The 26,485-nt window shown below is 36.3% G+C and overlaps 5 protein-coding genes and 1 long non-coding RNA gene across 10 annotated transcripts; 3 read left to right on the top strand and 3 right to left on the bottom strand.

Annotated features, from left to right (window-relative positions):
* Positions 1-254: 254 nt before the first annotated feature.
* LOC409659 (protein LTV1 homolog) lies at positions 255-2,303 on the bottom strand. Its single transcript, XM_006567111.3, has 7 exons — positions 2,141-2,303; positions 1,509-2,052; positions 1,235-1,425; positions 1,043-1,171; positions 785-976; positions 456-704; positions 255-374 (listed from the first exon to the last, which is right to left on the bottom strand). The coding sequence occupies exons 1-7, from the start codon at positions 2,141-2,143 to the stop codon at positions 261-263; spliced, it is 1,422 nt and encodes a 473-aa protein (XP_006567174.2). The 5' UTR covers positions 2,144-2,303; the 3' UTR covers positions 255-260.
* Positions 2,304-2,447: 144 nt separating this feature from the next.
* On the top strand, positions 2,448-5,469 carry LOC102655466 (ADP-ribosylation factor-like protein 6). 2 transcript variants are annotated; one of them, XM_016911605.2, is made up of 3 exons: positions 2,448-2,744; positions 4,982-5,161; positions 5,235-5,469. In XM_016911605.2, the coding sequence occupies exons 1-3, from the start codon at positions 2,567-2,569 to the stop codon at positions 5,444-5,446; spliced, it is 570 nt and encodes a 189-aa protein (XP_016767094.2). In that variant the 5' UTR covers positions 2,448-2,566; the 3' UTR covers positions 5,447-5,469. The 2 variants fall into 2 exon arrangements, with proteins under 2 accessions (XP_016767094.2, XP_026296029.1); XM_026440244.1 differs by having other exon boundaries at positions 2,450-2,651.
* On the bottom strand, positions 2,885-4,788 carry LOC100578330. Its single transcript, XM_026440239.1, has 4 exons — positions 4,654-4,788; positions 4,102-4,580; positions 3,685-4,020; positions 2,885-3,611 (listed from the first exon to the last, which is right to left on the bottom strand). The coding sequence occupies exons 1-4, from the start codon at positions 4,715-4,717 to the stop codon at positions 3,153-3,155; spliced, it is 1,338 nt and encodes a 445-aa protein (XP_026296024.1). The 5' UTR covers positions 4,718-4,788; the 3' UTR covers positions 2,885-3,152.
* A 318-nt stretch (positions 5,470-5,787) lies between the features above and the next one.
* LOC412898 (peptidylglycine alpha-hydroxylating monooxygenase) lies at positions 5,788-7,555 on the top strand. Its single transcript, XM_396350.5, has 3 exons — positions 5,788-6,022; positions 6,138-6,356; positions 6,463-7,555. The coding sequence occupies exons 1-3, from the start codon at positions 5,888-5,890 to the stop codon at positions 7,132-7,134; spliced, it is 1,026 nt and encodes a 341-aa protein (XP_396350.2). The 5' UTR covers positions 5,788-5,887; the 3' UTR covers positions 7,135-7,555.
* A 153-nt stretch (positions 7,556-7,708) lies between these two features.
* On the bottom strand, positions 7,709-9,432 carry LOC113218734. Its single transcript, XR_003304574.1, has 3 exons — positions 9,128-9,432; positions 8,597-8,737; positions 7,709-8,457 (listed from the first exon to the last, which is right to left on the bottom strand). It is a non-coding gene; the product is annotated as an uncharacterized LOC113218734 (long non-coding RNA).
* Positions 9,433-10,436: 1,004 nt separating this feature from the next.
* LOC100578368 lies at positions 10,437-26,348 on the top strand. 4 transcript variants are annotated; one of them, XM_026440238.1, is made up of 6 exons: positions 10,437-10,987; positions 17,456-17,561; positions 19,510-23,254; positions 25,103-25,422; positions 25,530-25,594; positions 25,661-26,348. In XM_026440238.1, exons 2-3 carry the CDS (start codon positions 17,459-17,461, stop codon positions 22,041-22,043), a joined length of 2,637 nt encoding a protein of 878 aa, XP_026296023.1. In that variant the 5' UTR covers positions 10,437-10,987; positions 17,456-17,458; the 3' UTR covers positions 22,044-23,254; positions 25,103-25,422; positions 25,530-25,594; positions 25,661-26,348. The 4 variants fall into 4 exon arrangements, with proteins under 4 accessions (XP_026296023.1, XP_026296022.1, XP_026296021.1 ...); XM_026440237.1 differs by lacking the exon at positions 25,661-26,348 and having other exon boundaries at positions 19,510-24,045; XM_026440236.1 differs by lacking the exon at positions 25,661-26,348 and having other exon boundaries at positions 19,510-24,412.
* The last annotated feature ends 137 nt before the right edge of the window (positions 26,349-26,485 follow it).

Below are 26,485 nucleotides of genomic sequence, written 5' to 3'. Positions count from 1 at the left end.
AGCACTCTGAAGATGACATTGATTTCAATATTTTTATCTTGTTTTTATTTTTTTTTCTCTTTTTCTTTTTCTTCTATATTTGTTTTGCATAATTTATGCGATCAAGAGATAATAACAATTTTTAAATATTTGAAAAAATATATAATAATAATATGATGTGTGCATAGTGTAAATATTATTATTTAAGAAAAATATTATATTCTAAAATTAAAAAAAAATATAATTTTATTTTTAGGAATATATAACAAAATTTATTTATTTTAAAATATTTTATTTCCTTGAATATTTTGCCTATTATTTAATAAAATTTTTTCTTGGCGTTTCTTTTCTTCCTTGAATGCTTCAGTATTAGCTTTCCGTTCTATTCGTCTTTCCTAAAAGAAACAATAATAATTTTACATATATATATATATATATATATATACAATTACATATACATAATAAAATAACTTTACTTTTCTATATTCTTTAAGTGCTTTCTTTCTTTGTTTTCTTTCCTCGGGAGTTTCATTCTTAGATCTTATACTCAATGTACTTAAGGTAGATTTCATAGTTTCTGCAATAGACTGAGGATATTTTGATTTACAATATTCATTTTGCTGATCAAATTGAGCCAATGTTTTTGCAGTTAATTTTTCAGAAGATTCATCTAGAATATTTCTTGGTATACCAGTTTTTGGATTGATTTTGATCTTTTGTGGATGCTAAAAATATTTATATATTGTAAATTTACATAAAAAAAAGAAATAAAAAATATATAGATAAACATTTATTCTTAAACAACCTTAGGTTCAGAAATTAACTTTGGATGATTGTAAATATTACTATAAGTACTAATAATACTTTCACAATCCCATTTGTCTTTTTCTCTTGCATTAACAATAAGTTCTTCCAAACTGTTTTCATCTTCAGAACTTGAGTACTCATTTTCTAAAATTTTCATTTTATCTTTCATCAATTGTGCAACATTATCAGCCTATTAAAATTAAATCACATTTAATTTTTTCTATTAAATATTAATATTATCTTAAATTTAACTTACATTTTCGTTTTTCTTTTTTTCAAATTCTGTTGCACATTGAAGAATCAAATCTGAATTTGGTGCAATATATCCTTCGATTTCATCACAATCCAATGCACCAATTTCACTATCATCATATGCAGTATACATCTATAAAAATAATAGTATACTTTATGTAAAAATTTATAATAAAATGATATAATAAATATTTACTTTTTCAAACTTATCATCAAGAAGCGTTAATTGTTCATTTCTTCTTATCACACTACTACTCATTGAATATTCTGTAAAACGGGATTTTGTTTCTTCTTCTTTAAAAGTATATTGAGGTCCATTTAAACTACATACTTCATCTTCTTCTTCATCTGATAATTCCATTTCTGATGAAATATCAGATGCTTCATCTGATTCATATAATCACATTTTTAAATTATAAATAAAAAAGTTTTATTTAGAAATTATAAATAACATTTTCATAAATACATACCATACTCTTCTTCTAAAATATCATTATTTGCATTAGCTAATTCCATAAAATTATCTTCTAATTGATTTTCTGGATTATCATAATCAAAATCATCATCCATAGCTGCAACTATATCTGGATCTAAATCTAATTGCAATCCTGAAATTGGGGCTGCTTTATTTAAAAGCCCAACTTTTTCTTCAACATTTGAAGCAAATACAGAAGATGGTAAATTAATTTTAGGTGCATTATGTGATTCATTTATTTTCGAAGTTGTAGAATCTACACGTTCCCATTCAGCTGTTAAAGTATTAACATCTTTAAGATGTTGTAAATAATCATAATCATCATCAAAATATATGCCATATTTTCTTTGTTCTTCTTTTCTTTTAGTATCATCTATCTTTTTTTTTTCAAATTTAGCAGCTTGTGTATCTCCAACAGGAACAAGTACGCGTTGTGGTGCAGTTTCATCAGCAATTAATGGATCTCTTTGAGAACGATGAACTAAATGAAATGTTACTGAATTTTTTTTATCAATGAATTTTTTCGTTTTTCCCTTAGGCTGAAAAAATATTTAATTTATATAAATATTTGTAACATAAATATAACCTAAAATATGAATATAAATTAATTTTTTTTTTTCAATTTACCATTTTTCAGTATTTTTTTTTATTATTTAATAAGCAAAAATTAAAAGGCAAATAATAATAACAAAATTATATTAATAATAAAATAATATTTCGAATTATTTACAAATTTAACTTTATAAGTATTACTGTCACAAAACACGAAAGCATGTGCTCAGTAGTTCTCAATCTAAACTTAAAAAATTTAGAATTCATATATTTAAGAATGAAGTTATAAAAAGTAAATTTAAAATTATAATATTTTCATCAATTCTATTTAAAATATTAAGATGTTAAAAAACACATTGTATGTATTTATTAATAAATTAAATATAAGTAATGGGAGAAGAATAATTATATTTCGTATTTTTATTATCTTCATAGTAGTTAGTATTATAGCGTAGACTATTGATATTCGATAAACACGTAACTTTGAAGAGAGTACAGAAAATGGGACTATTTGATCGTTTAGCAAATCTTTTAGGTCTTAAGAAAAAAGAAGTAAACGTTTTAGTAGTGGGCCTTAACAATAGTGGTAAGTCGACGGTCATAAATAATTTCAAACGCGAGGATGACCGTTGCATAGACATAGTACCTACTGTTGGGTATAATGTTGAAAAATTTTCATGTAAGTTAAATTATGACAAGTGAACAACATTCGATGTTGAATTGACGTGCTTAAGACAGTATTTCTACTTTATTATTTGCACTTGCTGATCTGTTCAAGCACCGATTGTTATTTAATATAATAAAACAAATTAAATTAAAGACAAGATTTATTTTAAAACAATATATATATACATATGTATAAATGTTATGTGAAACATACAATACATTACAATTACTTAAAAAATTATTGAATATTATTATATTACATATTTCAGTTTTTTTATCCTTTTCTTTTTTAATTTTTTATTAATTATAGTTTACTTTTTAAATTTAATTAAATAAATAAATTTAATTAAACAAATGATTCTTTTTTTCTTTTATTTTGTTTTGCAATAATTTTCTAAGCGTATTCTAAAATTGATTTTTTTCATTTTCTATCAATATCTGAATTATTTTTAGTTATTGTAATATCACTAATACTAGTTGATGTGATAGAATCAGAAGAATGTTTATTTTGATGTATTGGAGTACTAGTTAATGGTTTAATTAATTTTTTATTTATTTGTATATCTTTAAGTGGAATTGTGTCAGAAGATTCATTCTCTGAATTATTCAAATGAAATTTCAATTTTGTCTGTTTTAATCTTTTTTCTTTAAAGTGAGTTAATTTTGGTGTCAATTTTATGACATTTGTATTTTGTTTAATATTTTGTAATATTTGCTCTTTATTTTGAATAGGATTTTCTTTATATTCATTTAAAATGTTATTGAAATTTTCTTCCTTTATTTTTCTCTTTTTTCGTCTTTTTTTATGATGTGTCAAAGATTTTTTTTGTGTAATTGAATATGTATTTAAAAATCCTTCTTCATCTGAATTACTTAAATTCTGAAAATAAAAATAATGTTTTGAGTAGATTTATGTTAATATTTGCTTAAAGAACTTAACAAGTTTTACTTACATTAATTTCCAATGGACTATCTTCAGCATTTTCTTTTGTCCATTTAAATGCTTCCAAATTCAACATATTCTCAAATGCTTTATGCAAATCAAATTGTTTAAAACATACCAAAGATTTTTGTAGATGTTTTTTTACATTTTGGTCTAATTCATCTTCTGTTGTTGAATTTACTTCAATTTTGTGTGGTCTAGCTTCACTGATATTATATAAGAGATATATAATTATACTTATGTATGAATCAGTATTTTTATAATATAGGCCCATCAATTCTAAACTAATTTGTGTATATCCTAAATTAGACTGTAAAGTACTATTTTTCGTATGAGAAATAATATCCTAAACATTAAAATTTGTATTTAATATTTTAATTCTGTATTTTTTTATATAGGAAAATAAATTAAGAAGATTTATATATACCATTAATGCAGTATATTGTGTCTGTCGTATAAAATAAGAATCTATATGTTGTTTACAAATTTTTAAGAAATGTGGTATTTTTCTTAACTCAGTGATAGGAAAGTCAAATGTTAAGTCATTTAAATCAATACCCATTGGCATTACCCATTTTCCTAAAGTTCCTTTTTTTTGATTATTTAATATTTGTACAGCAAAAATATTTTTTCTATCATATTTACTTAAAGGTGAAAAATTAAATATATATTCTTCTTCTGAAAACTTGACACAATAAAAACCAGAATATCTATATAATTCGGATTTCAATTGTAAATTAATATTTGGAACTTCATCAGTACTTAAGTTATTAACAAGATTTGAATGAAAAACACATTTAGTATTTTTAAATTTTAATATATCTAAACTACATTCAATTTGCAAAATTAGAGACTTCAATTGTTCTATTTGTTTTTTTAATTTGTTTTTCACCTCATTTACGGATACTAAAATAAAATAATTTTTAAGATTTTTATAATAATTAATTTAGGGTTAGATTTTCTTAATGATTTATATTACCTTGATTTTCTTCTAAATCTTTTTCATTATTAATAACATTATGTAAAACATCACACACCTCCATATTTTTTAAAAATTTCTTTTCAAATTAATTATTTCTTTTCAAATTGATTATTTCTTTTTAAATCTTATAGCGCCAATATATTGTGTTCATTATATATATACATTCAGTGATTCTCATTCATTTTAATATATAAAGAAATAGTGAAGGAACAGATATCGATTTACAAAATAAAAAACATTAAATACATATAATTTTAAAATCATCACATATATTAATATTGATAACAAATTTAATTGCATTGCAAACTGTAATATTTTTTTTCAGTTAAAAATGTTAGTTTCACAGCATTCGATATGTCAGGCCATGACCGTCATAGATCATTATGGGAACACTATTATAAAGATTGCCATGGTATTATTTTTATAATAGATAGTAGTGACAAATTACGATTGGTTGTTGTTAAAGAAGAATTAGATATGCTTCTTCAACATCCAGATATAGCTGGTATAAATTATTTCCTTTTTGTTCTTTATTAGATATCTTTTAAAAATTAAATTTTTTTTACTAAATATTTTAGGTCGTAAAATACCGATTCTCTTTTTGGCTAATAAAATGGATTTGCCTGATTCTCTAACCACTGTTAAACTTGTTGCTGGACTTGGTCTTGATCGTATACAGAATAAACCTTGGCATATACGAGCAACAAATGCAATTACTGGAGAAGGCTTACAATTAGGCATAGAATGGCTTACAGATCAAATTCGTGACATATATATTAATAAAAGATAAAAATAAATTTATATATCATAATATTGTTGTTCATGAAAGTTAACTAAACAAAAAGCAATCGATTATAGTATTTAAAATTGGATACTTTTAAATCCACATAAATAGTATTTATATATGTATTTTACTTCGATTTCGTCCTCATGAATGAAATTCAAATTACGATAAATGAATATCTTATTTATATAATTCTAATTATCTGTTCAATGACAGACAATATATACATATCAAATCGTGTTTTTATAATAATTTGTTTAAATTATTTAATAGAAGTATTAATTATATTGAAAAATTTTTATCAACAAATTTTATATGTAATAAATTACTATGTTCTTGGTAGATGGCGTTTATAAATGCTTCTACGTCAGACTTTGTGCGTGAACTGCGTAATATCGATTTGTAACATTTAACAGATTGATGTAAATTTTTAAAATAATTCATAAAATGTTTATAAATATTAATAAAAAAATGAAAAGAGATTTTGCGGCTTATATTTTGTTTTCGATTTTATTTAAATTTATACAGTGTAATAGCGTAAATAAATATGCGTTACTTATGCCAAATGTTAGACCAAATAGGGTAAATATAATTTAAAAAAATAGTTGTTTAATAAACATTTTTTTAAATAAAATTCTCAATTTATATTAAATGAATAAGTAAAAAAGTAATAAAAAGATATTTTTCTTATTTTTAGGAAGAACTGTATTTGTGTACTCCTGTTAAAGTAGATCCTTCTAAAAATTATTATTTGACGGGTTTCGAACCAAATGCAACAATGGCAACTGCTCATCATATTCTTTTATATGGTTGTAGAAAACCTGGTAGTTCAAAACCTGTATGGGATTGTGGAGAAATGGTACACGGTACAAATGATAACAAGGATACAATGGTACCATGTGCAGAAGATTCTCAGGTACGTGATGTAAAAAATATAAAGCAATAATTTAAAAATTTTATTAAAAAAATATTATTAATTATTTTGATTGTATTAATATTTTTACATATTTTTATATTTTTAGATATTGTATGCTTGGGCCAGAGATGCACCAACATTAATTTTACCAGAAGGAGTAGGTTTCAAAGTTGGTGGAGATTCTTCAATTAAATATCTAGTTCTACAGGTTCATTATGCTCATATCACACAATTTCAAGATGGCAGAACCGATGATTCTGGTGTATTTCTATATTACACATTAAATCCATTGAATAAATTAGCTGGTGTTCTTCTTTTGGGAACTTCAGGTATCATACCACCTAGAAGAACAACATATATGGAAACAGCCTGTATGATAAAAGAGAACAAAACTATTCATCCTATTGCATATAGAACGCATACCCATTCTCTTGGAAAAGTAGTTTCTGGATATGTGGTAAAACCAGATTACACTTGGATAGAATTAGGCAAAAGAGATCCTTTGACTCCTCAAATGTTTTATCCTGTACACAATAAAGTTTCAGCTAGTCAGGGTGATCAAATAGCGGCTCGTTGTACCATGCAAAGTACACGTGATAGTTGGACATATATTGGAGCTACTAAAAATGATGAAATGTGTAATTTTTATTTAATGTACTATGTTGAAAATGACAAACCATTGTCTATGAAATATTGCTTTACTGCTGGTCCTCCTCGTTATTATTGGAAAGATGCTGGACTTTTTAATATTCCCACTATAGAAGCGTCTAGTTTATAACGTGATATATAAAAATCTCGATTAGAAATTGATACAGAGACGATGTTATTTATAATATGAAAGTATTTTATCTATTTATTGTAAAATAGAATTTGTTTTTTACATTTTATTTGTGATAAACTTTCGTATTTATACGAAATTATGGCAATTTCTAAGTTGATGTTATTAACATTTTGTTCCTAACGTGCATAAATTATTTTATTCTTAGAATTATTTTGTATTCAAAGTAACAGTACTTAATTAATTTTATTTTAATGTATGAATGTATTATAGTTATGTTTTTATATCCGATTTTATATAAGGCCTAACAACTAAATTTTAACGTACCTGCCATTAATTTTATCCGATTATTGTATCCAGCTATAATGGATAAAGAAACGTAAACAGTCTCCCAAATAAACTCTATCTTTTCTATGAAAAATCTATGAATTCAGTATTAGCGATTTTTTTGTCGTGACCATTATAAAATGGTAAATGTTTAATCGTATAATAATAGAAATCATTTTTGAAATCGTAGACTGAATGTATTATATTTTTATCATATATTATAATACGATTTTATTTTAATTATAAATGTAACAAATAAAATTTATTTTTTAAGTTAGACAGAAGATACACAGATGCATTTTTTATGAACATTATCATAACAATATTATTTCGATATATAAAGAATAAAATAAATGCATATCTTAAAAAATATGATTTATTATAATTTCTGTTTCGTTTATCTCTTACATTTTTTTTTTTTCAGAATTCAAGAGTACTAAGTATCATTTTTATTATTACAATTCGACAAGTGTAATAAATATTTTGCAAAGTTTATTGTCTCATAGATTTAGTTCTTTTTGAAAGTATGTCGATAAACGTGGACGTACGTTTTTGGAAAACAAATGAACGGAGAAAGTGCAATGAGTATGTAAAAGAATCTATCGAAGGTGTGGTCGTGCACTTTAAAAGCTATCGAACACTTAAATAGCTAATTTCTCTTCAAAGAAAATACTTAAACTTTTTATCGATTCCGTCTCATTTTTCATCTAATATAAAATAACAACTTACGCAAATAATATTCAAATGAATCTTTATGCTATAAAAAGAAAATTAATTGATATTTACATTGTAAATTAATTACAATAGGTTCGTAAAACCGTTAACATCGTTCACGTGTCTTCAGCACACTCTTCTTTTGAGACGCTGTCGATAATCGCGCGACTTCGACATTATCCATTTAAGAAAAGTAATTTCTTTTGAAAACTCGCATGCATAAATCAATTCTTCTTTTCACTGTATTTATCTGTAGCTTTAGTAGAAGTAGCTTTCTTTTCTCTATGGAAACATAAAAGAAATATATAAAAAAAATAAAGCATCGTATATAAAATCGTGCATATAAAATCGGACCGAATAATTTATACGACAGGATAAATTTATTACAGATTTTGGTTCTATGAAAATAATTGATCGAAACCTGAGTTGTATCGAAATAATACGATCTTGTGAAAGTAAAATCGGATCGAAGCCTCGGTATACTTTACGCTTCCGGTTCTCGAACGTGTTCTTTCGTATACTACGATTTACGACTTCGTTGATGATTTGATGGTTGCGCCATCTAAAAACGAAAATATGACAAAGATCAAAGATCAAAGAAGTTTATTAATACGAAAAGATAAGAAAAGCGTCAAAAGGATAATTGTAACGCGATGAAATTAAATATTTGCACGATTGAACATATTTCTATCTATTCAAAATAGAATATCAGCGTTCGTTTGACAAATATATGATTTCAATGATACGATGCGATATGTACGAGAGAAAGTTAATCAAATATTTAATATGTTAACTCGCGCTAAATTTATCTCAAACATTTAACTTTCGTTTCAGACTTCATAACATCGAAAACGAAAACGAACTTCATTCCAATGTGGGAATAGTCACCACTCTCTTTACCGATGAAGCGAATTTTCACCATTTCAACGATCACTTCATCTTTGACACGAACCCTTTTATTGATTATTTTTCATACACGCAGGTACAATACATCCGTCGTTAAAAATTCAGTAATGCGTCAATGAAAACGGCGCGTACATAAAAGTATGATCGTCGGTAAAAGAATGTCTTGTTAGGAAAGCGAGCGAAGCACATGCAGTCGATCAACCGTATATGCTCTGCAGCCAACTTCGAAAGTAAGGGGCCTCGATCACGTTTTGTTCGACGCAGGTTCGCGTACAAACCAAGTAAGTAGACACGACCTAAGCTTTGTTTCTTTTTTTTTCTCGTTTCTCTTTTATCGAGTTCTATTTTTCACCTCTTCTATTTCTCTCTCTCTCTCTCTCTCTCTCTCTCTCTCTCTCTCTCTCTCTCTTTCCATTTCCCTATAAATATTTGAATCGATTTCGGAAAGAATGCGTAAGAGACAAAGAAAATCGAATTTCGAATCGAAGAATCGCACTTTTCAAAATTCAAGCCGACGGATTTCCTTTCCGGAAGCGGATTTCACCGTGCGTTATTTCACGCGCGAAAGTCTAATTGATCCAATTAAATGGCGTTGTTCGATCATGCAAATTTTTTTTTTAATTGAAATCGAACGACGCGATTTGATTTTCGTATTGTGTGATCGTACACATATCGTAAATCGATCGAAACCAGATATCGTTCTGGAAGTCGGATTAGAAGTTTTAGATTCGAAAACATATCTTGCCCATTAACGGCAAACGAGGCTACATTGCATCGACTCGAGCGCGCGTATTTGTCAATGTAGCACGTCTTCGAAGAATCCTAGCGAGAATAGATACGCGTTAAATGCTCTCCTCTCGCCAGTATCCATAAATCTCTCTTCATTCTTTGTTCCACCCTTCTTATCTAATCTCTATCGTCTATATTTACTTCCTTTATTAGAAAACTACGTTAAGAGACTTAAAAGCGTATTGTTTTTACGAATTTTATTCATACTAGTTTCTTTACAATCGAAGAAAGAATGGGATAGGAACGAAAAGGAATAAATAATCCGATTCCCGAGACAAAGTTAAGTAAATATCGGAAACAGAGAGAGAGATAAAGAGAAAGATCCGTGCAGTAGTTGGTAAAAAAATTGGCGCGTGTTAGGGGCTGGGAAATGCGGAGATACGAGGGATGTAGCTAAGCCCACGCTGTTTCGACCGATAACTCCGCGGACGAGTGGCGAAGATCGGTGGTGAGAGGGTGATGGGACGAGAAAGAGAGGGAGAGAGGAAAAGAGGCACGTGGGACAAGAGAGAAGTCGGGATTGGTTAAGCCGGTTGGAAAAGCCCGCCTGGCTCCTCGACCGGCCGGCACTTCGCTCAGTTCTCCACTGCGCTTCGAACGAATCGGAGCTTTCGCCAGACTGACTCGATCGGGGAGTTAGTTTCCGCGCATTTATTTCGGTTGTTACATCGCATCATTACGAGATAACGCGCCCCTCTTTCTCTCTGTTTTTTTCTCTCTATTTCTCTCTCTTTCTCTCGTATTTATAATATTTTTTTTTTCTTTTTTTTTCTTACCAAAAGACGGGACGCCCTTTCGAATATTTTTTTTTTCAACAAGCCCTCCCCTCGTTTTTCGGTTTCCCACTTTTTTCACACTTCTTACAGCAGACTTCTTTCCTCCTCGGTTCTTGTCCACGTACTCGTCCTCGTCCTTGTCCAAGTTATCGTTCGAGTAATTTTCTTCGGTGGACAAATACGAGAAACGAGAAGAAAATAACTATGCCCGTGGACGAAAAAGCATCGTTACTATTCGTTTAGGGATACATCTCGATAGATTTACAGATTTATCAGTTCCCAAAAACGAGGAAAGGATTAATAATAATCGGACGAGAGGAAAGGATTCGCTGCGGAAAGCGGTAAGTTTTCTTTTTTTTTTTTTTTTTTTCACTTGTTCTATTTCCATTGTTCTCTCCATCGTTGTTTCTCCTTCGCGCTAAATATTTTTTCGAGTTTGCGAGGCGACTGAAAAAAACAAAAAACGAGAGAAACATTTTGGTTTAGATTCGTTGAGTGGGGAGGAGGGGGAGGGGGGGGAGGAGGAATTCGTTGTTTGCCAGACAAAAATAAACGCGAAATGTTCTTTTTTTTTTTTTTCTCTTTGTTAACGGAAACTTTTCTGTACATAGAGTATGCAACGTACAGAGTATATATGTACATATATATGTATGTATATTTTATATACACGAGGGAAAATGAGTACTAATGTTGCCCATTAACGAGAGGCCCGTGCACATTGTACACGCCGCTTGTACAGCTTTGGGAATTCGTATTCTCGGTTAATTACGAAACTGCGGAAATTTAATTTAAGGCCGTTATTAAATTTTCATTAAAATTTTATTCGACCAAACTGCTTGCCAAAGGATAATTTTCGTTCCATCTCTTTCTCTCTTTCTCTCTCTGGAGAGAAGAAAGAAAAAATATTTTCAGGAGGGGGGAAAAAAAGGAAGTTGGCCGCGGAATATAGAAGGAATTCGACGGTTCTTCATTCGTTCCGCATAGTTGTCACGAATTCTCGAAGAAATTCGTGCTGCATTAGAAGACACGTGAAACTAAATGGCCTGGTCGCAGAATTTCAATTATCGGCCATTCAAATGGACAGGCTCACGAATCAGCATTTCATCGAATCGCTCGGTTTTGTTTGCTTGTTTGCATCCTTAATCGGTTTACGGGCCGCTATTGATTTCTCGCGTTAAACACGAAATCTCGGATTCAGAACGCGAAATTGCCTCCTGATTGGCATTAATCGCTTCCATGCGCGCCTCTCCTCTTCTAAACATTCGTCGAGTATCATAGTACGTAGTTTGAGCGCTCGAAAGAGAAGAAACGTTGATAAAAATTTCGATCGATTTTCTCTCTCTCTCTCTCTCTCGAAAGAAACGAGAAGGTACGCCAAGATCTTTCCCTCCCGCAAGATTTTAGGTGCATTGTGAAGGAATACCGAAGTTTTCTTATTAATACGTATCAAAAAGAACGAAGCCAGAAACTGTGACATCTACTTGGCAAGCTTTTACTAAAATCAGCTCTTTCATGCGAATCAATCCAAACGGATAACATATATATATATATATATATATAGAAACTATTCGAACTAGGTCGCCATCTTTTTTTCCCCTCTTATTCCCGTGCTCCCCTATCCAATCCTCGATCTCGTTGGATTGTTCGCGAAATTATGTACATCTGTTTTATCGACGCTCGCCAGTGAGTGCCAATGTTTTCTTTTCTTCCCCCTAGGCGGACATCAGGACAACAGACACAAGGAAATCCATCTCCTTTCCTCCTTCGATTTTTACCTCGAGAAATTCAATTCTTCTCGTCTCGATCTCGTAATTGTTCGATAAAAAATTACGATTCGAAGTATTTCGACTCGATATATCCGTCCAATTACTTAAGTTAATTGGCCTACACCAACGCACGTATTCGGATCGTATTTCAATGTTGATAAATAACAGCAAGGACAAAAATGTCGACGCACGGTTGAAACGGTTGCGCGAGACGCGTTCAGATCACGTTACGATAAGCTTCGTACGAAGCTTTCCCCCGATTATTTTATCTTTTCTCGACAATTAGAGGAAACGCGTATGTTTCGGCCAATACCAATCTAATCTATATGCCATATAAATTCGAGAAAGAAATGTCGGGCTCTTTGGTTCCTTTTTCCCTCCGCCATCTGTCGACGATACGAGGAAAGGAATAAATACTGCTTATGCAAATAAGTTTTAACGCGGACGAAAAAGATTGGAATAAAATAAAATTCTTGAGTATTCTTTATCGTTATTGCATTAATGAAATAAGATATCCTAGTAAGGGATAACTTGGAAAAAGTACGATTCAATATATTCAGAGTTTCGATAAAAACTATTAGAACTTCTTCATTCTTTCGATCGATCGTTAAATTAATCGATTCAATTCGATTATTGCTCACTTTCACAGAGCAGAAGAAGAGAATTGAAATTTTCTTTTTTCTTTCTTCCAAAATTTTTCCAAAATAAATTTTTCAAATGATTATAATCAAATCGCGATCGCGAGCGGGTAGAATTAAAATTAAAAAAATTAATTGGAAACAGGTGGAGAGGAGGTGGAACGAAGGGAAGAGATATTGGCCCTGTCTCTTCTGTAATTTATTTCACGGGATTGATGCCGGTCACGGGAACCCATAACTTTCGTTATTTCTCTAATCAGGGGGGAGAGAGAGGGGAAGAGCGGCTAGAAAAGAAACGGAGAAATCCTCATCGATGTAAGGAAGCGAACACATGTAAATCGCGTGACCCCTATTCGGGACACGATTCGAACGGAAGTACAGAAAATACTTTGCGAATAATACGGAACTATTATACTTTCTTCTTTTTAGGATCTCTGTATTAACGCCTCTTCTTTTCTCTCTCTCTCTCTCTGTTTCCCTCCTTTCTTTTTTTCTCCCTCCCTCCTTCACCCCACTTATTCCCTCCCGTTCGAAATGATGCGGATGAACGCGCGACAGCTTCCACCACGCTTGATTCCGTGTTGCGGTAACGCGCGATAAAATTTGTAAATTTGTGAAATGATATATATGCGCAGAATTAAATACAAGTAAGATAAAAGTAAGATCGAACTATTTCATGAAAAAAATATTCGATAAATTTACAACGACTAAATTTGTAAAATTTTTAAAAGGGAGAAAATTTGCGAAAAATGGATGATATCGATGTTAAACGGAAAGATAAAAATGGGATCGATCTTTTGGATCAAAAAAATCTAAATAATTAGATTCATAAAATTGACAAAAAAGAAGGAAATCGATATTAAATGCAAAGAGAAAAATAAGATTGATTTTTTGAATCGAAAAATTCATTATTCTATCGTATATCCAATAAATGCAGTAAATTCATAAAAAGGAGAAAATTGAACGAAAGGACGAGAGCGAGATCGATTTTTCGGATCGAAATATAATACGTTTGATTAAATGCAGCGATTAAATTTATAAAATTATAAAAAGAGAAAATTATCGAGCGAGAAAAATAAATGATATCGTTGATTAAACGCGAGAACAAAAGCGGTATCGATTTTTCGCATGGAACTGTCGAACGCTTATTTCGACACGATGGCGGGTCGGTAAGGTCTCGAAGTTTGCCGGCCGACTACTTTTTCTCGCTTCTGCGGTCTTTTATTGCTCGCGCTATGGGTCCCCGGGCAGCCGGCGTCGGATCGGGGAAAGATTCGTGGGACAGCGTGTCGGTACGGTTTCGCATGGGTATATCCCCGCGCACCATGAAAATTTCATCGCACGCGGGAAGAGGAGCGGCAGTGAGATCGAACGGCCTGCATACGTAATACGCCTTCTTAGCTAATATAGGCCGGTTTCGTTTTGGGGCCACGTCTCCCTCTCGCGGCCCTCTTCCCCCTCGTATAAAGTCTCGTTAAAGTCTCGTTTCTTCTTTCGACGAAAAGAAAACAGCTGTCCCTTCCCTCTATTCTTCCAACTCTCCGTCCAACAAATTCGGTTTACACCACGGATCCATTAGGCATCTCGGTTACCGACCGATCGTAATTAGGAAAGGATCGCGCACCGAGTGTGGAAAGCAAAACCGAAACGACCGTTTCCTTCCGGCCGGCTCGCGCCACCGATGAACAATCCAGTTGCATCGCTGCTCGCTTCCTCGCCTATTAACCTCGATAATTTCTTGCATCTTATCGACCGATACACGATATCGAAAGATTATTACCACTTTCGATCGCGAGGCTTTTTTTTCTTTTTTTTTTTTCCTCTCTTTTGCTCGTTCGCACAAAGTTGAAATTAACGGCCGTAGCTCGGTCAATTCAATACGAACACAGCTACGTATGTTTGTGTATACGTTTGCTAATACACGCGACACAGCGAGGAGAATTTTTTTGGCCACGTTTTTTTCCCCAGTCACGTCGTCCACACGCGCACGGGTAGCGTTGTGTGGTCCACAGGAGAGAGAGATAAAGTGAAACCGTGGGGCCACGCTGTCTCGCGAGCCAACCTCGATCTCAGGGCCGTTCGTGCCGCACCGTTTCTTCCCGCTCCGGTTTTCGTCTACCCTTCTCTTTTCCTCTCTTCATTTCTCTCGTCCCTTAAATAACAGCCCGCTTAATTCGCTTATATTACGCATCTTGATGGTAATGTTTTACGAATCAAAGTGTTTGCGAATATGCGTTTTTTATTGCGCTCTCTTCCTCTCTCTCTCTCTCTCTCTCTCTCTCTCTCGCTCGCTCGCTCGCTCGCTCGCTCGCTCTCTTTTATCGCGAAGAATCCAACGAGCAATTAGGGTCAGAGGTAGTATGGCGATTTCAAATGATGAAGCTTTTAAATACGTATTTCGAGATATCGATAAGACGTAAAATGCGGGTACATTTTGCGGCTAATTCTCTGTAGTAGTAAGATTTAGATATAAACACGATGTTTCGCGATTATGCGTATTTTATAGGCAATCAAATGTATAATTGCTTGTACGAAAATGATTTGAAGATAAACCGGGGAAAAATATATATATATATATATATTCTTTCTAAAAGTATTTTATTTATAAATTATCGTTATTTAACATTTTTTACTAAATTCATCTCTTCTCGGAAACGGAATACATTCCGGAATCGAATGATTCAATTTAGAAATATTTTCTCACGAGGAATCCCATAACGTCTCTACTTTCTCTGCTATCTCTGTTTTCCTTCTTATAAGCTTCCAGCCAGTCTATTCGCGCGTCCATAAATTATGCTTAAACGGAGGCTCGACTCGCGAAACGGACAATAAATATAGCCATGAGAAACGATACGGGAAGAAGAATCGTGTAAATGGACGTAAATGGTAGGCCGCGTCCTTTTCTAAGAAAATATTACATTTATCTTTTACACTTATTGTATATTTATATATATATATATACATATATAAGTTCTCGGTAGAAGAAGCAAAAGTTTGAGACAATCACAACCCTGTTCAACTTTACGCACGATATCTTGTTGTACCGTTGTTGGAAAATTTCAAGATGGACGTTGTTCGATCGGAGGTTCAAGGTCGAATCACGCCGAATCTGAAGGCGGCATCGCAGAAGGCGGCATTCTTTGCTCGTTCGTCCATGCTGGCCACGTTCTTTCTTTGGGAATCTTATTCCACACAGACAGAGAGAGAGAGAGAAAGAGGGAGGAAAGGGAGAGAGAGAGAGAGAGAGAGAGAAGCTCGGCGCCTGAAGCATCGTCTACCGTTACCACGTGTCTCTCTCTCTCTTCTCTCTTTCCTCTCTGTTCGATACACCACGATCACACGTGCAAATACCATGGAAACCGCTTCTTTCAGCAAGCTTTCCGAAATTTACAATGCATTGGTAAACATCCCTATTTTCGTATATTTTCAAATCTTTGACGCAATCACAATCGTTCATTCGTTGCTTCTAACAGTGAGTTAACTTGCAATAAGATCCTGTACATATCTCTCAGCAATTGCATCAGTCGGCAATATGCCGTGTCTGAACCATTAACGTTGATGATTGGTTCATATACCTATCGCATTGAACGATGTATTTAATTCCTAATAAGAAACTATATTATAGCTGGTTAAATTATATTCGAATTAAAATTCGAGAAACGCTTCTCGGATAATCAACGGATATTCATGTTTCAAGGTTAGATTATTACGGTCGGGAAATAGAAGAAATTAGAGCGAGATAGATGCAACGACGAGGTACGACGACGAGGATTGGTCGATGACCGTTCGCGCGTTGCTAGTGTGATTTGCACATGTCTCGGGTGAAAGTATTACCGACGAATCCTTCGATGGTTTTGAATCCGAATTCACGGACGAGGTTCGCGCGTGCGCGCCTGCGCCTGCGCGTACCTTACAATTTCAACCGTCTTTTCTGGCCCACTACGGTTCAACTACGGTCTCCTTCTTACGGAATTCATTAATAACTTGGATGCAAACTTCTCGAGAGCGTAGCGAACTACCTCCAACGTCGAAATACCGCTATTTCTTGTCGCCGTATAAAATGTTCTACGACTAGAAGAGGTTTTTTTTTTTTTTTTTTTTTGTATTCGAATCCGATGATAAAGGCAGGAGGTTCGATTCTAACCTTACTCTTCGCTTCCAGCTCTTGTACGAGAGCTGCGTGCGTTATTTCGACATCGCTACTTACCGATTGTGCAATCCCGCGTAATTGTAACGTCGATAAGTAGAACATAGACGATCGATATTGAAAAAGAACGTGAACGGAGAGTGGATGTCTTCATCCACTGTGTCAATGTACTTACTCGTATGCATACACGTGTACGTACTCAACTCGCGTTGATCAAATATATCAGCGTGCTATCTTATTCGAATTTGATTGTTTCAGAAAATGCCGGGAGGAACGGCGGATCTGTACAAATGGTTATTCTTGGCAGGATTGTTCTGCTGTTCGTCCTGTCAAAGTGTTTCGTCCACGTTTGAAAACAAGACTGGTGAGTCATCGATTTCTCTATTTCTAGCATTTCTTTCTTTCTTTCTTTTTCCTTTTTCTTTTTTTCGAATACAAACGTTACGTATACCCGATCGATCGTAAGATTAACGTTAAATGGAAGAGAATCTCGTCCAAAATGAATTTAGATTACGATATTAGATAAATATATATTCGAAATATATCGCCACTCTCAAACGACAATCGACGTTTTGGCATCGCGGACTGCCGTTTTGCGGATATTTCGATCGACGTACTGCAGAAAATGCGAAAAGCATGAGAGGATCGGCGAGGATGCACACGAAACCACGAGCCAATTGCGCCAATTCGGGATGTTCGAGAGACAGAGGCAGAGACAGAGAGAGAGAGAGAGAGGTCGCGCGTCCCGAGCGAGCAATGTCACGACGATCGAGCACATGCTCGATAATCGTAATTTTTCGACTACCGCTACCGCCACTGCTACGTCCGTCGGCCGTCACCGTGCCATTCCGCCGCCACCTAGCAAACGTTTCAATAACCCATGGATACGTTGAATTTAGTGAAAAAACGTATTGCCGTCGCCGAGAAATTTTACGTACACGTCTGCGTGTGCCTAAGCGTGTGTGCCGGGTCAGTAGGTCACTCAGCTCGGTGCTAAAAGAACACTCACGTGTATCGATACACATGCAACATAGGAAAACGCTTGTACACTCGCCTGTTAGACGACACAGTATACCTCTTTGTTCGACGATTACTTTGTCGGGAATAATCCTTTTTTTATCAATGAGCAGAAACAGAGAGAGAGAGAGAAATCGTGGTCGTTCGAAACCGATTCATACCGAATGATCAAATCGATTCGATCGAGCTCGATAATACACGTGGCGATGCAAAACAGACGTATATATATATAAAACTACGTAACCACGTCGATAATTTGCGTATCGACGAGACCGAACGAGGCTCGATTCAATAAAACGGGTATAATATGTATAAAAGGATGTATACAATTATTAATTCATATTTTTAATAGGGACGATTCGAAGTTCGCGAGAGAGAGAGAAAAAAAAAAAAAAATCTGGGACACGAAAGAAATTCGTTCCTCTTGTCTCGACGACGGCGGCAGGGACTGCAAGCACTTAGCCTTAATGAATCTTTGCTCAGTTGTCAACGCATGGAGCAGCGTGCCCTCATGAAAACGGACAGTGCACACATTCAGCGTGCGTATATACATCCTATACTACACCTGTACTCACTTTTGCCGTGCGCTTTGCCCTAACGATTTCTCACGTGGAAATTTGGAAAGAGATTCCCGTATTTTGGATATATCGAGCCACACCCGTTCAAAAAGGGACGCCTGCAGGCTATACACGTGGTGACACTATACTCATGGATGACGAATTTCAGTCTCGTTCAACGATTCGACGAAATACATTTTTATTATCTCGTTGTAATGGAGAAAGATAAGGAGAGACGATTCGACGAAAGGGCAATGCGGGCAAAACAACGATATTTTGTTTTCTTTCTATCTTTCTTTCACACGTCACGCTCCCATCGCGTTTTATCTCAACGCGATGGTCCTCGAGAGCTCGAGAGTTTTCTCCTTGCGCGTTATACCTAGGTCTCTTATATCTTCGTACTTCGTTTCTATTTCCACACCGGGTTTCCGTAGTAGGACGTGCCGTATGGACGGTTAATGCTCGTAGCGAGAGCGCATATTGAAACGCATCAACTTGCGTTACAAGCAGAAACGGATGAGAGAAATTTTACCCGTCGATCGAATATTCGGATTATTACAGAGAAATAGCTCGACGATCTCATCCTATCTTGTCTCCAATGTAAAATTTTAACGAAATAAACGTAACGAAAAAAAAAAGACGTAAATCGATCGATTTGGTATAGAATTTTGAAACGATCTTTATTTTGATTTGTCACCTCGAGCCAATGAACGAGTCGATTTGTTTTTTCTTTTCCAGGCCAGAATGAGAGCAAACCGCGTGTGTTTTCGCTCAGAATGGATTACGACGAGTGGACGCCGCTTGGACGCGGCGATCCCCTCAAGAACAATCCTACCTTCGATTACGTGCCCCCCGTGCTGGACAGGGTTCAATATTGGCTGGATTCTCACACGACCGAGCCGTCCACCAAACGGGATATCCTAGTCCTGGGTGTAACCGCGAAGAAGACTAGCCCGAAGATACCGGAGCAATTTTTGAAATTCGTGGACGGGCCGAAATTCACGAGATCGAGTCACCAGGATTCCGTTTCCTCGTACAGGAACGACTTCACCGGGAGCACGGGGGCGGAGCCGCCAAAACTGGTGCGGACGAGCAACTTTAGAAACGGGCCCCTCGACTACAGGAATCAAAACAGGATTCAATCGATACCGTCCAGCTACTATCCGAGCCCGTTCTACAATCAAAAAACGAAACCGTACACGATGATGCTTCCCCCACCGTTGACGCAGAAAGATAAGATCGTGAGCTTCGTCGAGCCCACTCAACAATTCAACACTCAAACGGAGGAAGGACCGGTGCTTCAAGACGCGCAGTTCTACGCGCCTCTACCGCCCTCTAAGACGTACAATCAGCCGGGAAAATCGCAAGCCGCCTCGCAGTTGAAATTCCCCCCGAGCAAAAGTCCGATCTCCACTCAGGTGGAGACGATCAAGAGCGTGTACGGGCCCTCGTCACCGCAATCCGCCAGACCCAAGCACGAAACCGCGACGACACCTTCCGTCTCCCTGGAAAAGTCCAATTTGATATATCACTCGACGCAAACACTGTCCGGCGGATGGCCCCCCTCACCAGGTGGCGGCTCCTTATCGACATCGACCACGTCGAACGGTGTACGTCAGGATTATTCAGGCCGCGATCAATACGAATCGATCGACCACCAAGCGGCTGCATCCTCGAATCACGAGGTGGTCGTGGAACAAAACGCGAACATAATAGTCGACGGAGATAGCAACGAGAACGAAGAGGTGGTGGTCGGTCAAAAAGGTGTGGATACAGCGTCCCCTGTCACGGCCTCGATGACGATTATTACCACTACCGACTCGGTCAACGTTGAAAACGAAAACGCGGAGGACGAGAAGATGCACATCGTCGTAGCTAACTCGCCTCACGACTTCATCGACGCAGAAGCGACTCACGACGCGAAAAAAGGGCCGGTGGCGGTGGTGATGCCGACCAATTACTCGGAGAAAAAAGCGACATCTTCGAGCTCGGCGACGCCAGCGATCACAGCGACGGAGACAATAGCGACCTCTAGTCTGCCGGAAAATTCGACAACGACGGAAACGTCGAGAGTCGAGTTTCAACCGATTCGAAATTCGGCGATCAGAGGAGGAGGATCATCATCCTCGATCGTCTCGGAGAATTCTCAATCCCCTTTATCCCCGAACAAGATGATGTCGAGTGTCCAACAGCACGGGATGCATTTCCACTCGACGATGGCTCCTCCATTTTCGTCCAGGCGCCCCGTCGATTCTTTGCTCGGATTCGGACCGCCGCAAGCTCCCCTCTCCTCCATGATGCATCCACAGACCAGGCCCAACCACGGAACGATGCACGTTGTCGGCGGTATGCGTCCAACCGTCGGTTTCCGCGCTCCAGTCTCGATGCCCATGTTCCCACCGATGACGCACATGCACGCGCCACCGCCTATGAGACCGACCATCGATCACGTGGACCATCAGTCGGGGGCGCATCGGTCGCCGCAGTTGCACAATTTCCCCGCTATGTCGCCCGACTCGCCGCCACTCCCCACTTTGACCGCGCACTCGATCGGTCAAAGCGAGGAGCACTATTTCGATCGACACCGATCCCGCATTCCGGACACCAGCGCCGCGTCCATCTTCACCACGCCTACCGCACCTTCATTCTTGCCTACCGTCTCGTCCTCGGCCGAGAACTCGCCCGTTCCTCTTTTCGACGGGCACACTCGACACCCGGAAATGACAGACCGTGCCCCCCCTGTGAAAACGGAAGGAAAGAAGGAAGAGGAGGAGGAGGAGGAAAGAGAGGAGGAAGAGAATCGAAAAAATATATCGACCACACCTCGAATCACTACCATGCCGAGCTTGACCACAGATCCAATTTTCTCCCATTACAAACAACCGGCCAAACCTATTCGTGGCCCGATGTATCTCATCATCCAAGGTCATTCGAAGGTGAAGACTTACAAGCCCACGGTGAGTAAACACGGTATACCCGTGGAGGGAAACGAGATCTTCGAAAGCGCGACAGAGAGGCAATTGTCGAAATTCGAGCAATTCGTCCAAGAGAGCACGAGGAACAACAATCGCGCGAACCAGGCTGTGATCGAGAAGAAGAAAGCGGAGGAAAAAGCGCGTAGCGAGAAACTCGCGCGGGCGCGTCAGAACGATCTTATGAGCCTGGTCGAGAGTGGTCTAGCTAGCTTCACCGTGCCACCTTCTTCCTCCACGACGGAGGACGAGCAAACTCGGGTAAACTCGGTGACAACGATCGAGATAAACGGCAATTAAAACTGTTCCCGGTGGAGAAAGATTTTTCTTCCAGGCGTTACTTCCAAGTCCCACAGGAATCCGACGTTCCACGTTCTAGCGCGTAGGAGAAACAGGCGTGAAACGAATGACACGCCTTGGTCAAACGAGCGAATTTGCGGGACTGCGCGGTAGCTAATCAAAGTATAGGATGAGGACAAGGATGCGAGGAAGGTTGGTTCGATCGTAGCTTACTTGATAATATGTATTTATTTAATTCGCGTAGAATTTCACTCGATCGAATTTCCTCACAATTTTTCATGCGTTGTTTAATTATTTTACTCACGTAACATTACGCGATCGTTATCGCAAAGACTCACCGTGGCAGATCCGCGAGCTAGATCGATCTTAGCCACAGTCTTGTCTTCGATACGAGAACGCGCGCCAATTTCTAATGTGCCAGTATACGTAGACACGAGCGCGCGTCAGAATGAATGCGTATAAATCAATACACGCATGCATATATACATATATATATGTACACGTATATGAAATATAACATATTGTCATGTGTTGTGACAAATTGCTCAACGAACCTGTTTCAAACATGTACACGATTATGTAAATGACTTTTGATAGAATATTATTGCACACAATCGATCGTTAGATCCGTAGAAAAGTGTTTCAATTGGTGCTGCTTGTTACTCGAACGAGTCGATTGTAGTTTGAGCATATATGTGCATGGAAAGAACAATGTTGCTCGTGAGAAGTATTTATCGTAATATACATATAATAATTAACGCGATTGTACGTATTTATCGTTTCGTTATATTGTTTAACGTTTGTATGCTCTCGATTCTGCGCGATCGATGCAACTCGCAATAAGTAAAATGATAATTTTATGAAAACGTAAAACGTAGTGTAAGAATCAAATTTACATAGATATTGTCATTGCAATTTCGTATTATTAATGCTAATCTTACGTTTACCGGTCATTGTATTTGTCATCGATATCCAACAATTGAATTTCGTTCGTTTTTATTCGCTTGAAATTGGTTGCGATTGTAATAATGGCGACTGTGTCGCCGCCTGTGTTATTCGAGTTACTTCGCGTTGTATTTGCACATCAGATACATCATTTGTTAGACGTTGCGAAAAAAGGACTATTTGTGCGTGGTATCGCGATCGCTCACATACTCGAGATTACAAACGATGATGAGACAGATTCAAAACATCATAATAATATTAATTTCGTACGTACTCTATGTATAAGTGTGTACTTTGTTACGTATGATGAATTGTACCTGACGGTCACACGTTTTGTTGATTTTCCGTTTATCAATAAATTATCGTATTATCGGTTACTATGTGTCTCGTATAAAGTTTAGATTTCATAGACTTGATCGAATCTTTGCATATCGCAAAATCGATCCGTAATTTGAAAATATGTCACGTAATCGATGCATCGGTAATTTTCTTATCGAACAACAGCATTGAATTGGATCGAGGAAGAAACGGCAATCGATTACACACCCATTGGATAATTTATAGCGAGCAAAGGCCTTTGGCAATATTTATTTACGATTTACGATTTACGATTTATTGGCATTAATGAGCCTTAATTCCTATCCTCGATTTCGATTCGTTTTTGATTCTTTGAAACTTCTTCAATGAAACAGAGTAACTCAGTGAAAAACGAAAAAAAGAAATACAATTTTATTTTGGTATATAACATAATTTATAATCTGATCGAACACTTCGGATAAAATATTACAATTTTTGAGTCTAGAGAAAATTTCAATTCAAATCGTGAATCGTTAGAATCACAAAAACGAAATAGTCATAATTGAAGAATGACAAGAAAAAAGAGGTTAGAAAGAATCGAGGGTTCATATAAAGAATATAGATTTAAAATTCATTTAGTACGTCGATAACATAAATTTCTCGTCGAGAGATTTCTGCTTTTGCGTATAGATGTACGTACATGTTGAGAAAAAAATCAATGAAATATAATTACCGACACAGAAGAGAACTGATTCTATCGGTAAGTGTTTATTTCGTGTCGAAATTTCCCGAAAAATCGAAATTTTTTTCATTCTCTTTAAACAAATCGTAATCGAAACGTGTAAGAATCTAATCCTTTCTCAATAATCCAACGATCCATCCGATTTTTCAATGTATGCACGAAATTATATATATTGAAAACGAACGATAAGTGTGAAATGTGGCTTGTTTGACTCGCGTTAAAAAACGAGATTGTGTAATTGTAAAGATAATTGACGATTCTTCACAGTGTGAATATTTATTTAGACATCGGGAAGGAAAAATGCGGAACGTGAGAAAAATATTCGACACGAGAACATTACATCGACGAGTAATGTACGAAGAGACGACACGAGGTCTCGACAAAGGTCAATACCCGTCAATCTTAATGAAAGTTAAATGAAAGGAAGGGACGAGAGCTCGCGTCATCTTACCGTTAGCGATCGAATATCGATACTACAGATTCATCGAGACGAGTCGAGAAAAATTGTAGCCGATTTAACCTATCTACGCACGCGGCCATTTTTCATCTTTCGTCGATCACTCGCAATCGACGATTCGTCGTGCAGCCACTTTTACAAAGGGGTTGACTCGAAAGAGTGGATCGGAAGAAACTTTTCAATCACGCACGCGTTAACCCGTTCGCGAGAAACGATGCGAGCCAAGATAAATCGGGAGAGCGTTATATTTATTTCTAGGAGAATCGCGGAAAAACTTGTCCGCCCATTTGCGGCCGATCGAACGCGTCGCTCGCATCCTGTTGTAATCCGCTCTAGCCTACGCACTCTTCCCTCCGTGTTTTTCTCCGTGTTTCCGCCAATGGCGGCGTTTAAGGGATAACTGGTGACACGAAATCGTTCGTCTCTTCGATTCGCCCAACGATTTTATTCGCAGAGGCAAATTATTCCTTCGAATCTGACAGATTCAAATTAGAATCTGTATAGGTTATGGATCAAGGCTGATACTCATTGATGACTTTCTTTTTTTTTTTTCCATTCTTCTGGCACCGCGTCGGCGACTATAATCTGGAACGTGGTGCTCGTCTACGGGAAACCCAGGCCTCATTGCACCACTGTGGAAACTAGAAACCAGCCGTAAAAACTAACCCAATATCGGTGTCTCCGTACCTCTCTCCGTGCCTCTTCCGAGTCCTCTTTGGCCTCGCTTCGATTCCGGTACCTGGAACCCACGCATATCTCTCGATTCCATAGCTTTCCGGCTATCGAGAATTATCAAGAAACTTGAAGATTATAAAAAAGTTTAATTTCACTCTAAATCAAAAAATAGACAGGGACAAGACGAGAAACCAGCAATGTTTGGGAAATTGAACATCACCCTAAAAATTTAAAAAAAAAAAAAGAAAATTTCCACGAGTCACGTAAGATTTATCTTTTTCGAATATATATCGTATTACATAACCTTTCTTTTAAAATTTTCTTTTCTATACACTACGTATATATATATTTCCTGTTATCGGATTTACAGTTTCCTTCGATTCGATTTTTCGACGAATATCTATTTACTTCGAAGTGGATACAATGGAGATGTAGGTATGTAGCGGCAGAGACCGGTAAACTAGTGGAAAGAAACGAAATAGTAAAATACGTGAGTTCCAGAAACACACTGACGACTCGCCGTTTCCTCGTATCGATGGCTTCCTGTCGCACGAATACCGATTGTCTTCCTCTCATCCATACGTATGAGAGACCGACCGACCAACCAGCTGCTTTTATCCGCCATTTACAGCCAAACATGTAACGAGTGCTGCGCGACACATTCTTACTCGACTTAACCTTGTTCGCTTCATGGAATGCGAAAATTGCATTATTTGTTTGTCGTGGTTCATCACAAATTGAAAATATATTAATTAAATTTTATTCTATGCATCTTTTTCTAACCATCATGAGATAAAAGATAGAATATTTTCTCTCGTCTCTCATCTATATTCGAATCCTGTTGATTCTTCTTCGATTTCTTTTCTCTCACTTCCTTAACCTTAATTTCTATTTACACGTTTTTCCAATTATCGTTCACGTTCACGTTGGTTGAACGACGGTGAATGATCGATCGAACCACTTCACGTCACGCGATATCTTATCAAATGGTAAAAGTGTTGAGAATGGTGAAAGTGGAATAGGAATTGCATCCTGCTCGGGTGAAGCAAGTTCGTATTACATATCTATCTCGTCGCGTGTCGTAAGATACAGGTTGATTACAATTAAGTTAGATCCGCATGAAGAATGTTAAGTGTTCGAAAAACATCCGTTGTTTACCAATAGCCATTGGATACGAATAGAAGAGAAAGTCAAATAGTATATATTTGAACCGCGCGAGGAAAGTGTCGCTTTGATTCCGGGTGCGCCATCTTACGACGTCTTTTTTCTTTACTCGTTTGTAATTAAACACGAAAGTGTTTGTTCGAAGAAATTAGAAAAATAATT

Source organism: Apis mellifera, linkage group LG4 (assembly GCF_003254395.2).
Source record: "Apis mellifera strain DH4 linkage group LG4, Amel_HAv3.1, whole genome shotgun sequence".
Taxonomy (NCBI): domain Eukaryota; kingdom Metazoa; phylum Arthropoda; class Insecta; order Hymenoptera; family Apidae; genus Apis; species Apis mellifera.
The sequence above is the reverse complement of the archived record's forward strand: the minus strand, read 5'-3'. Positions and strand labels throughout refer to the sequence as shown.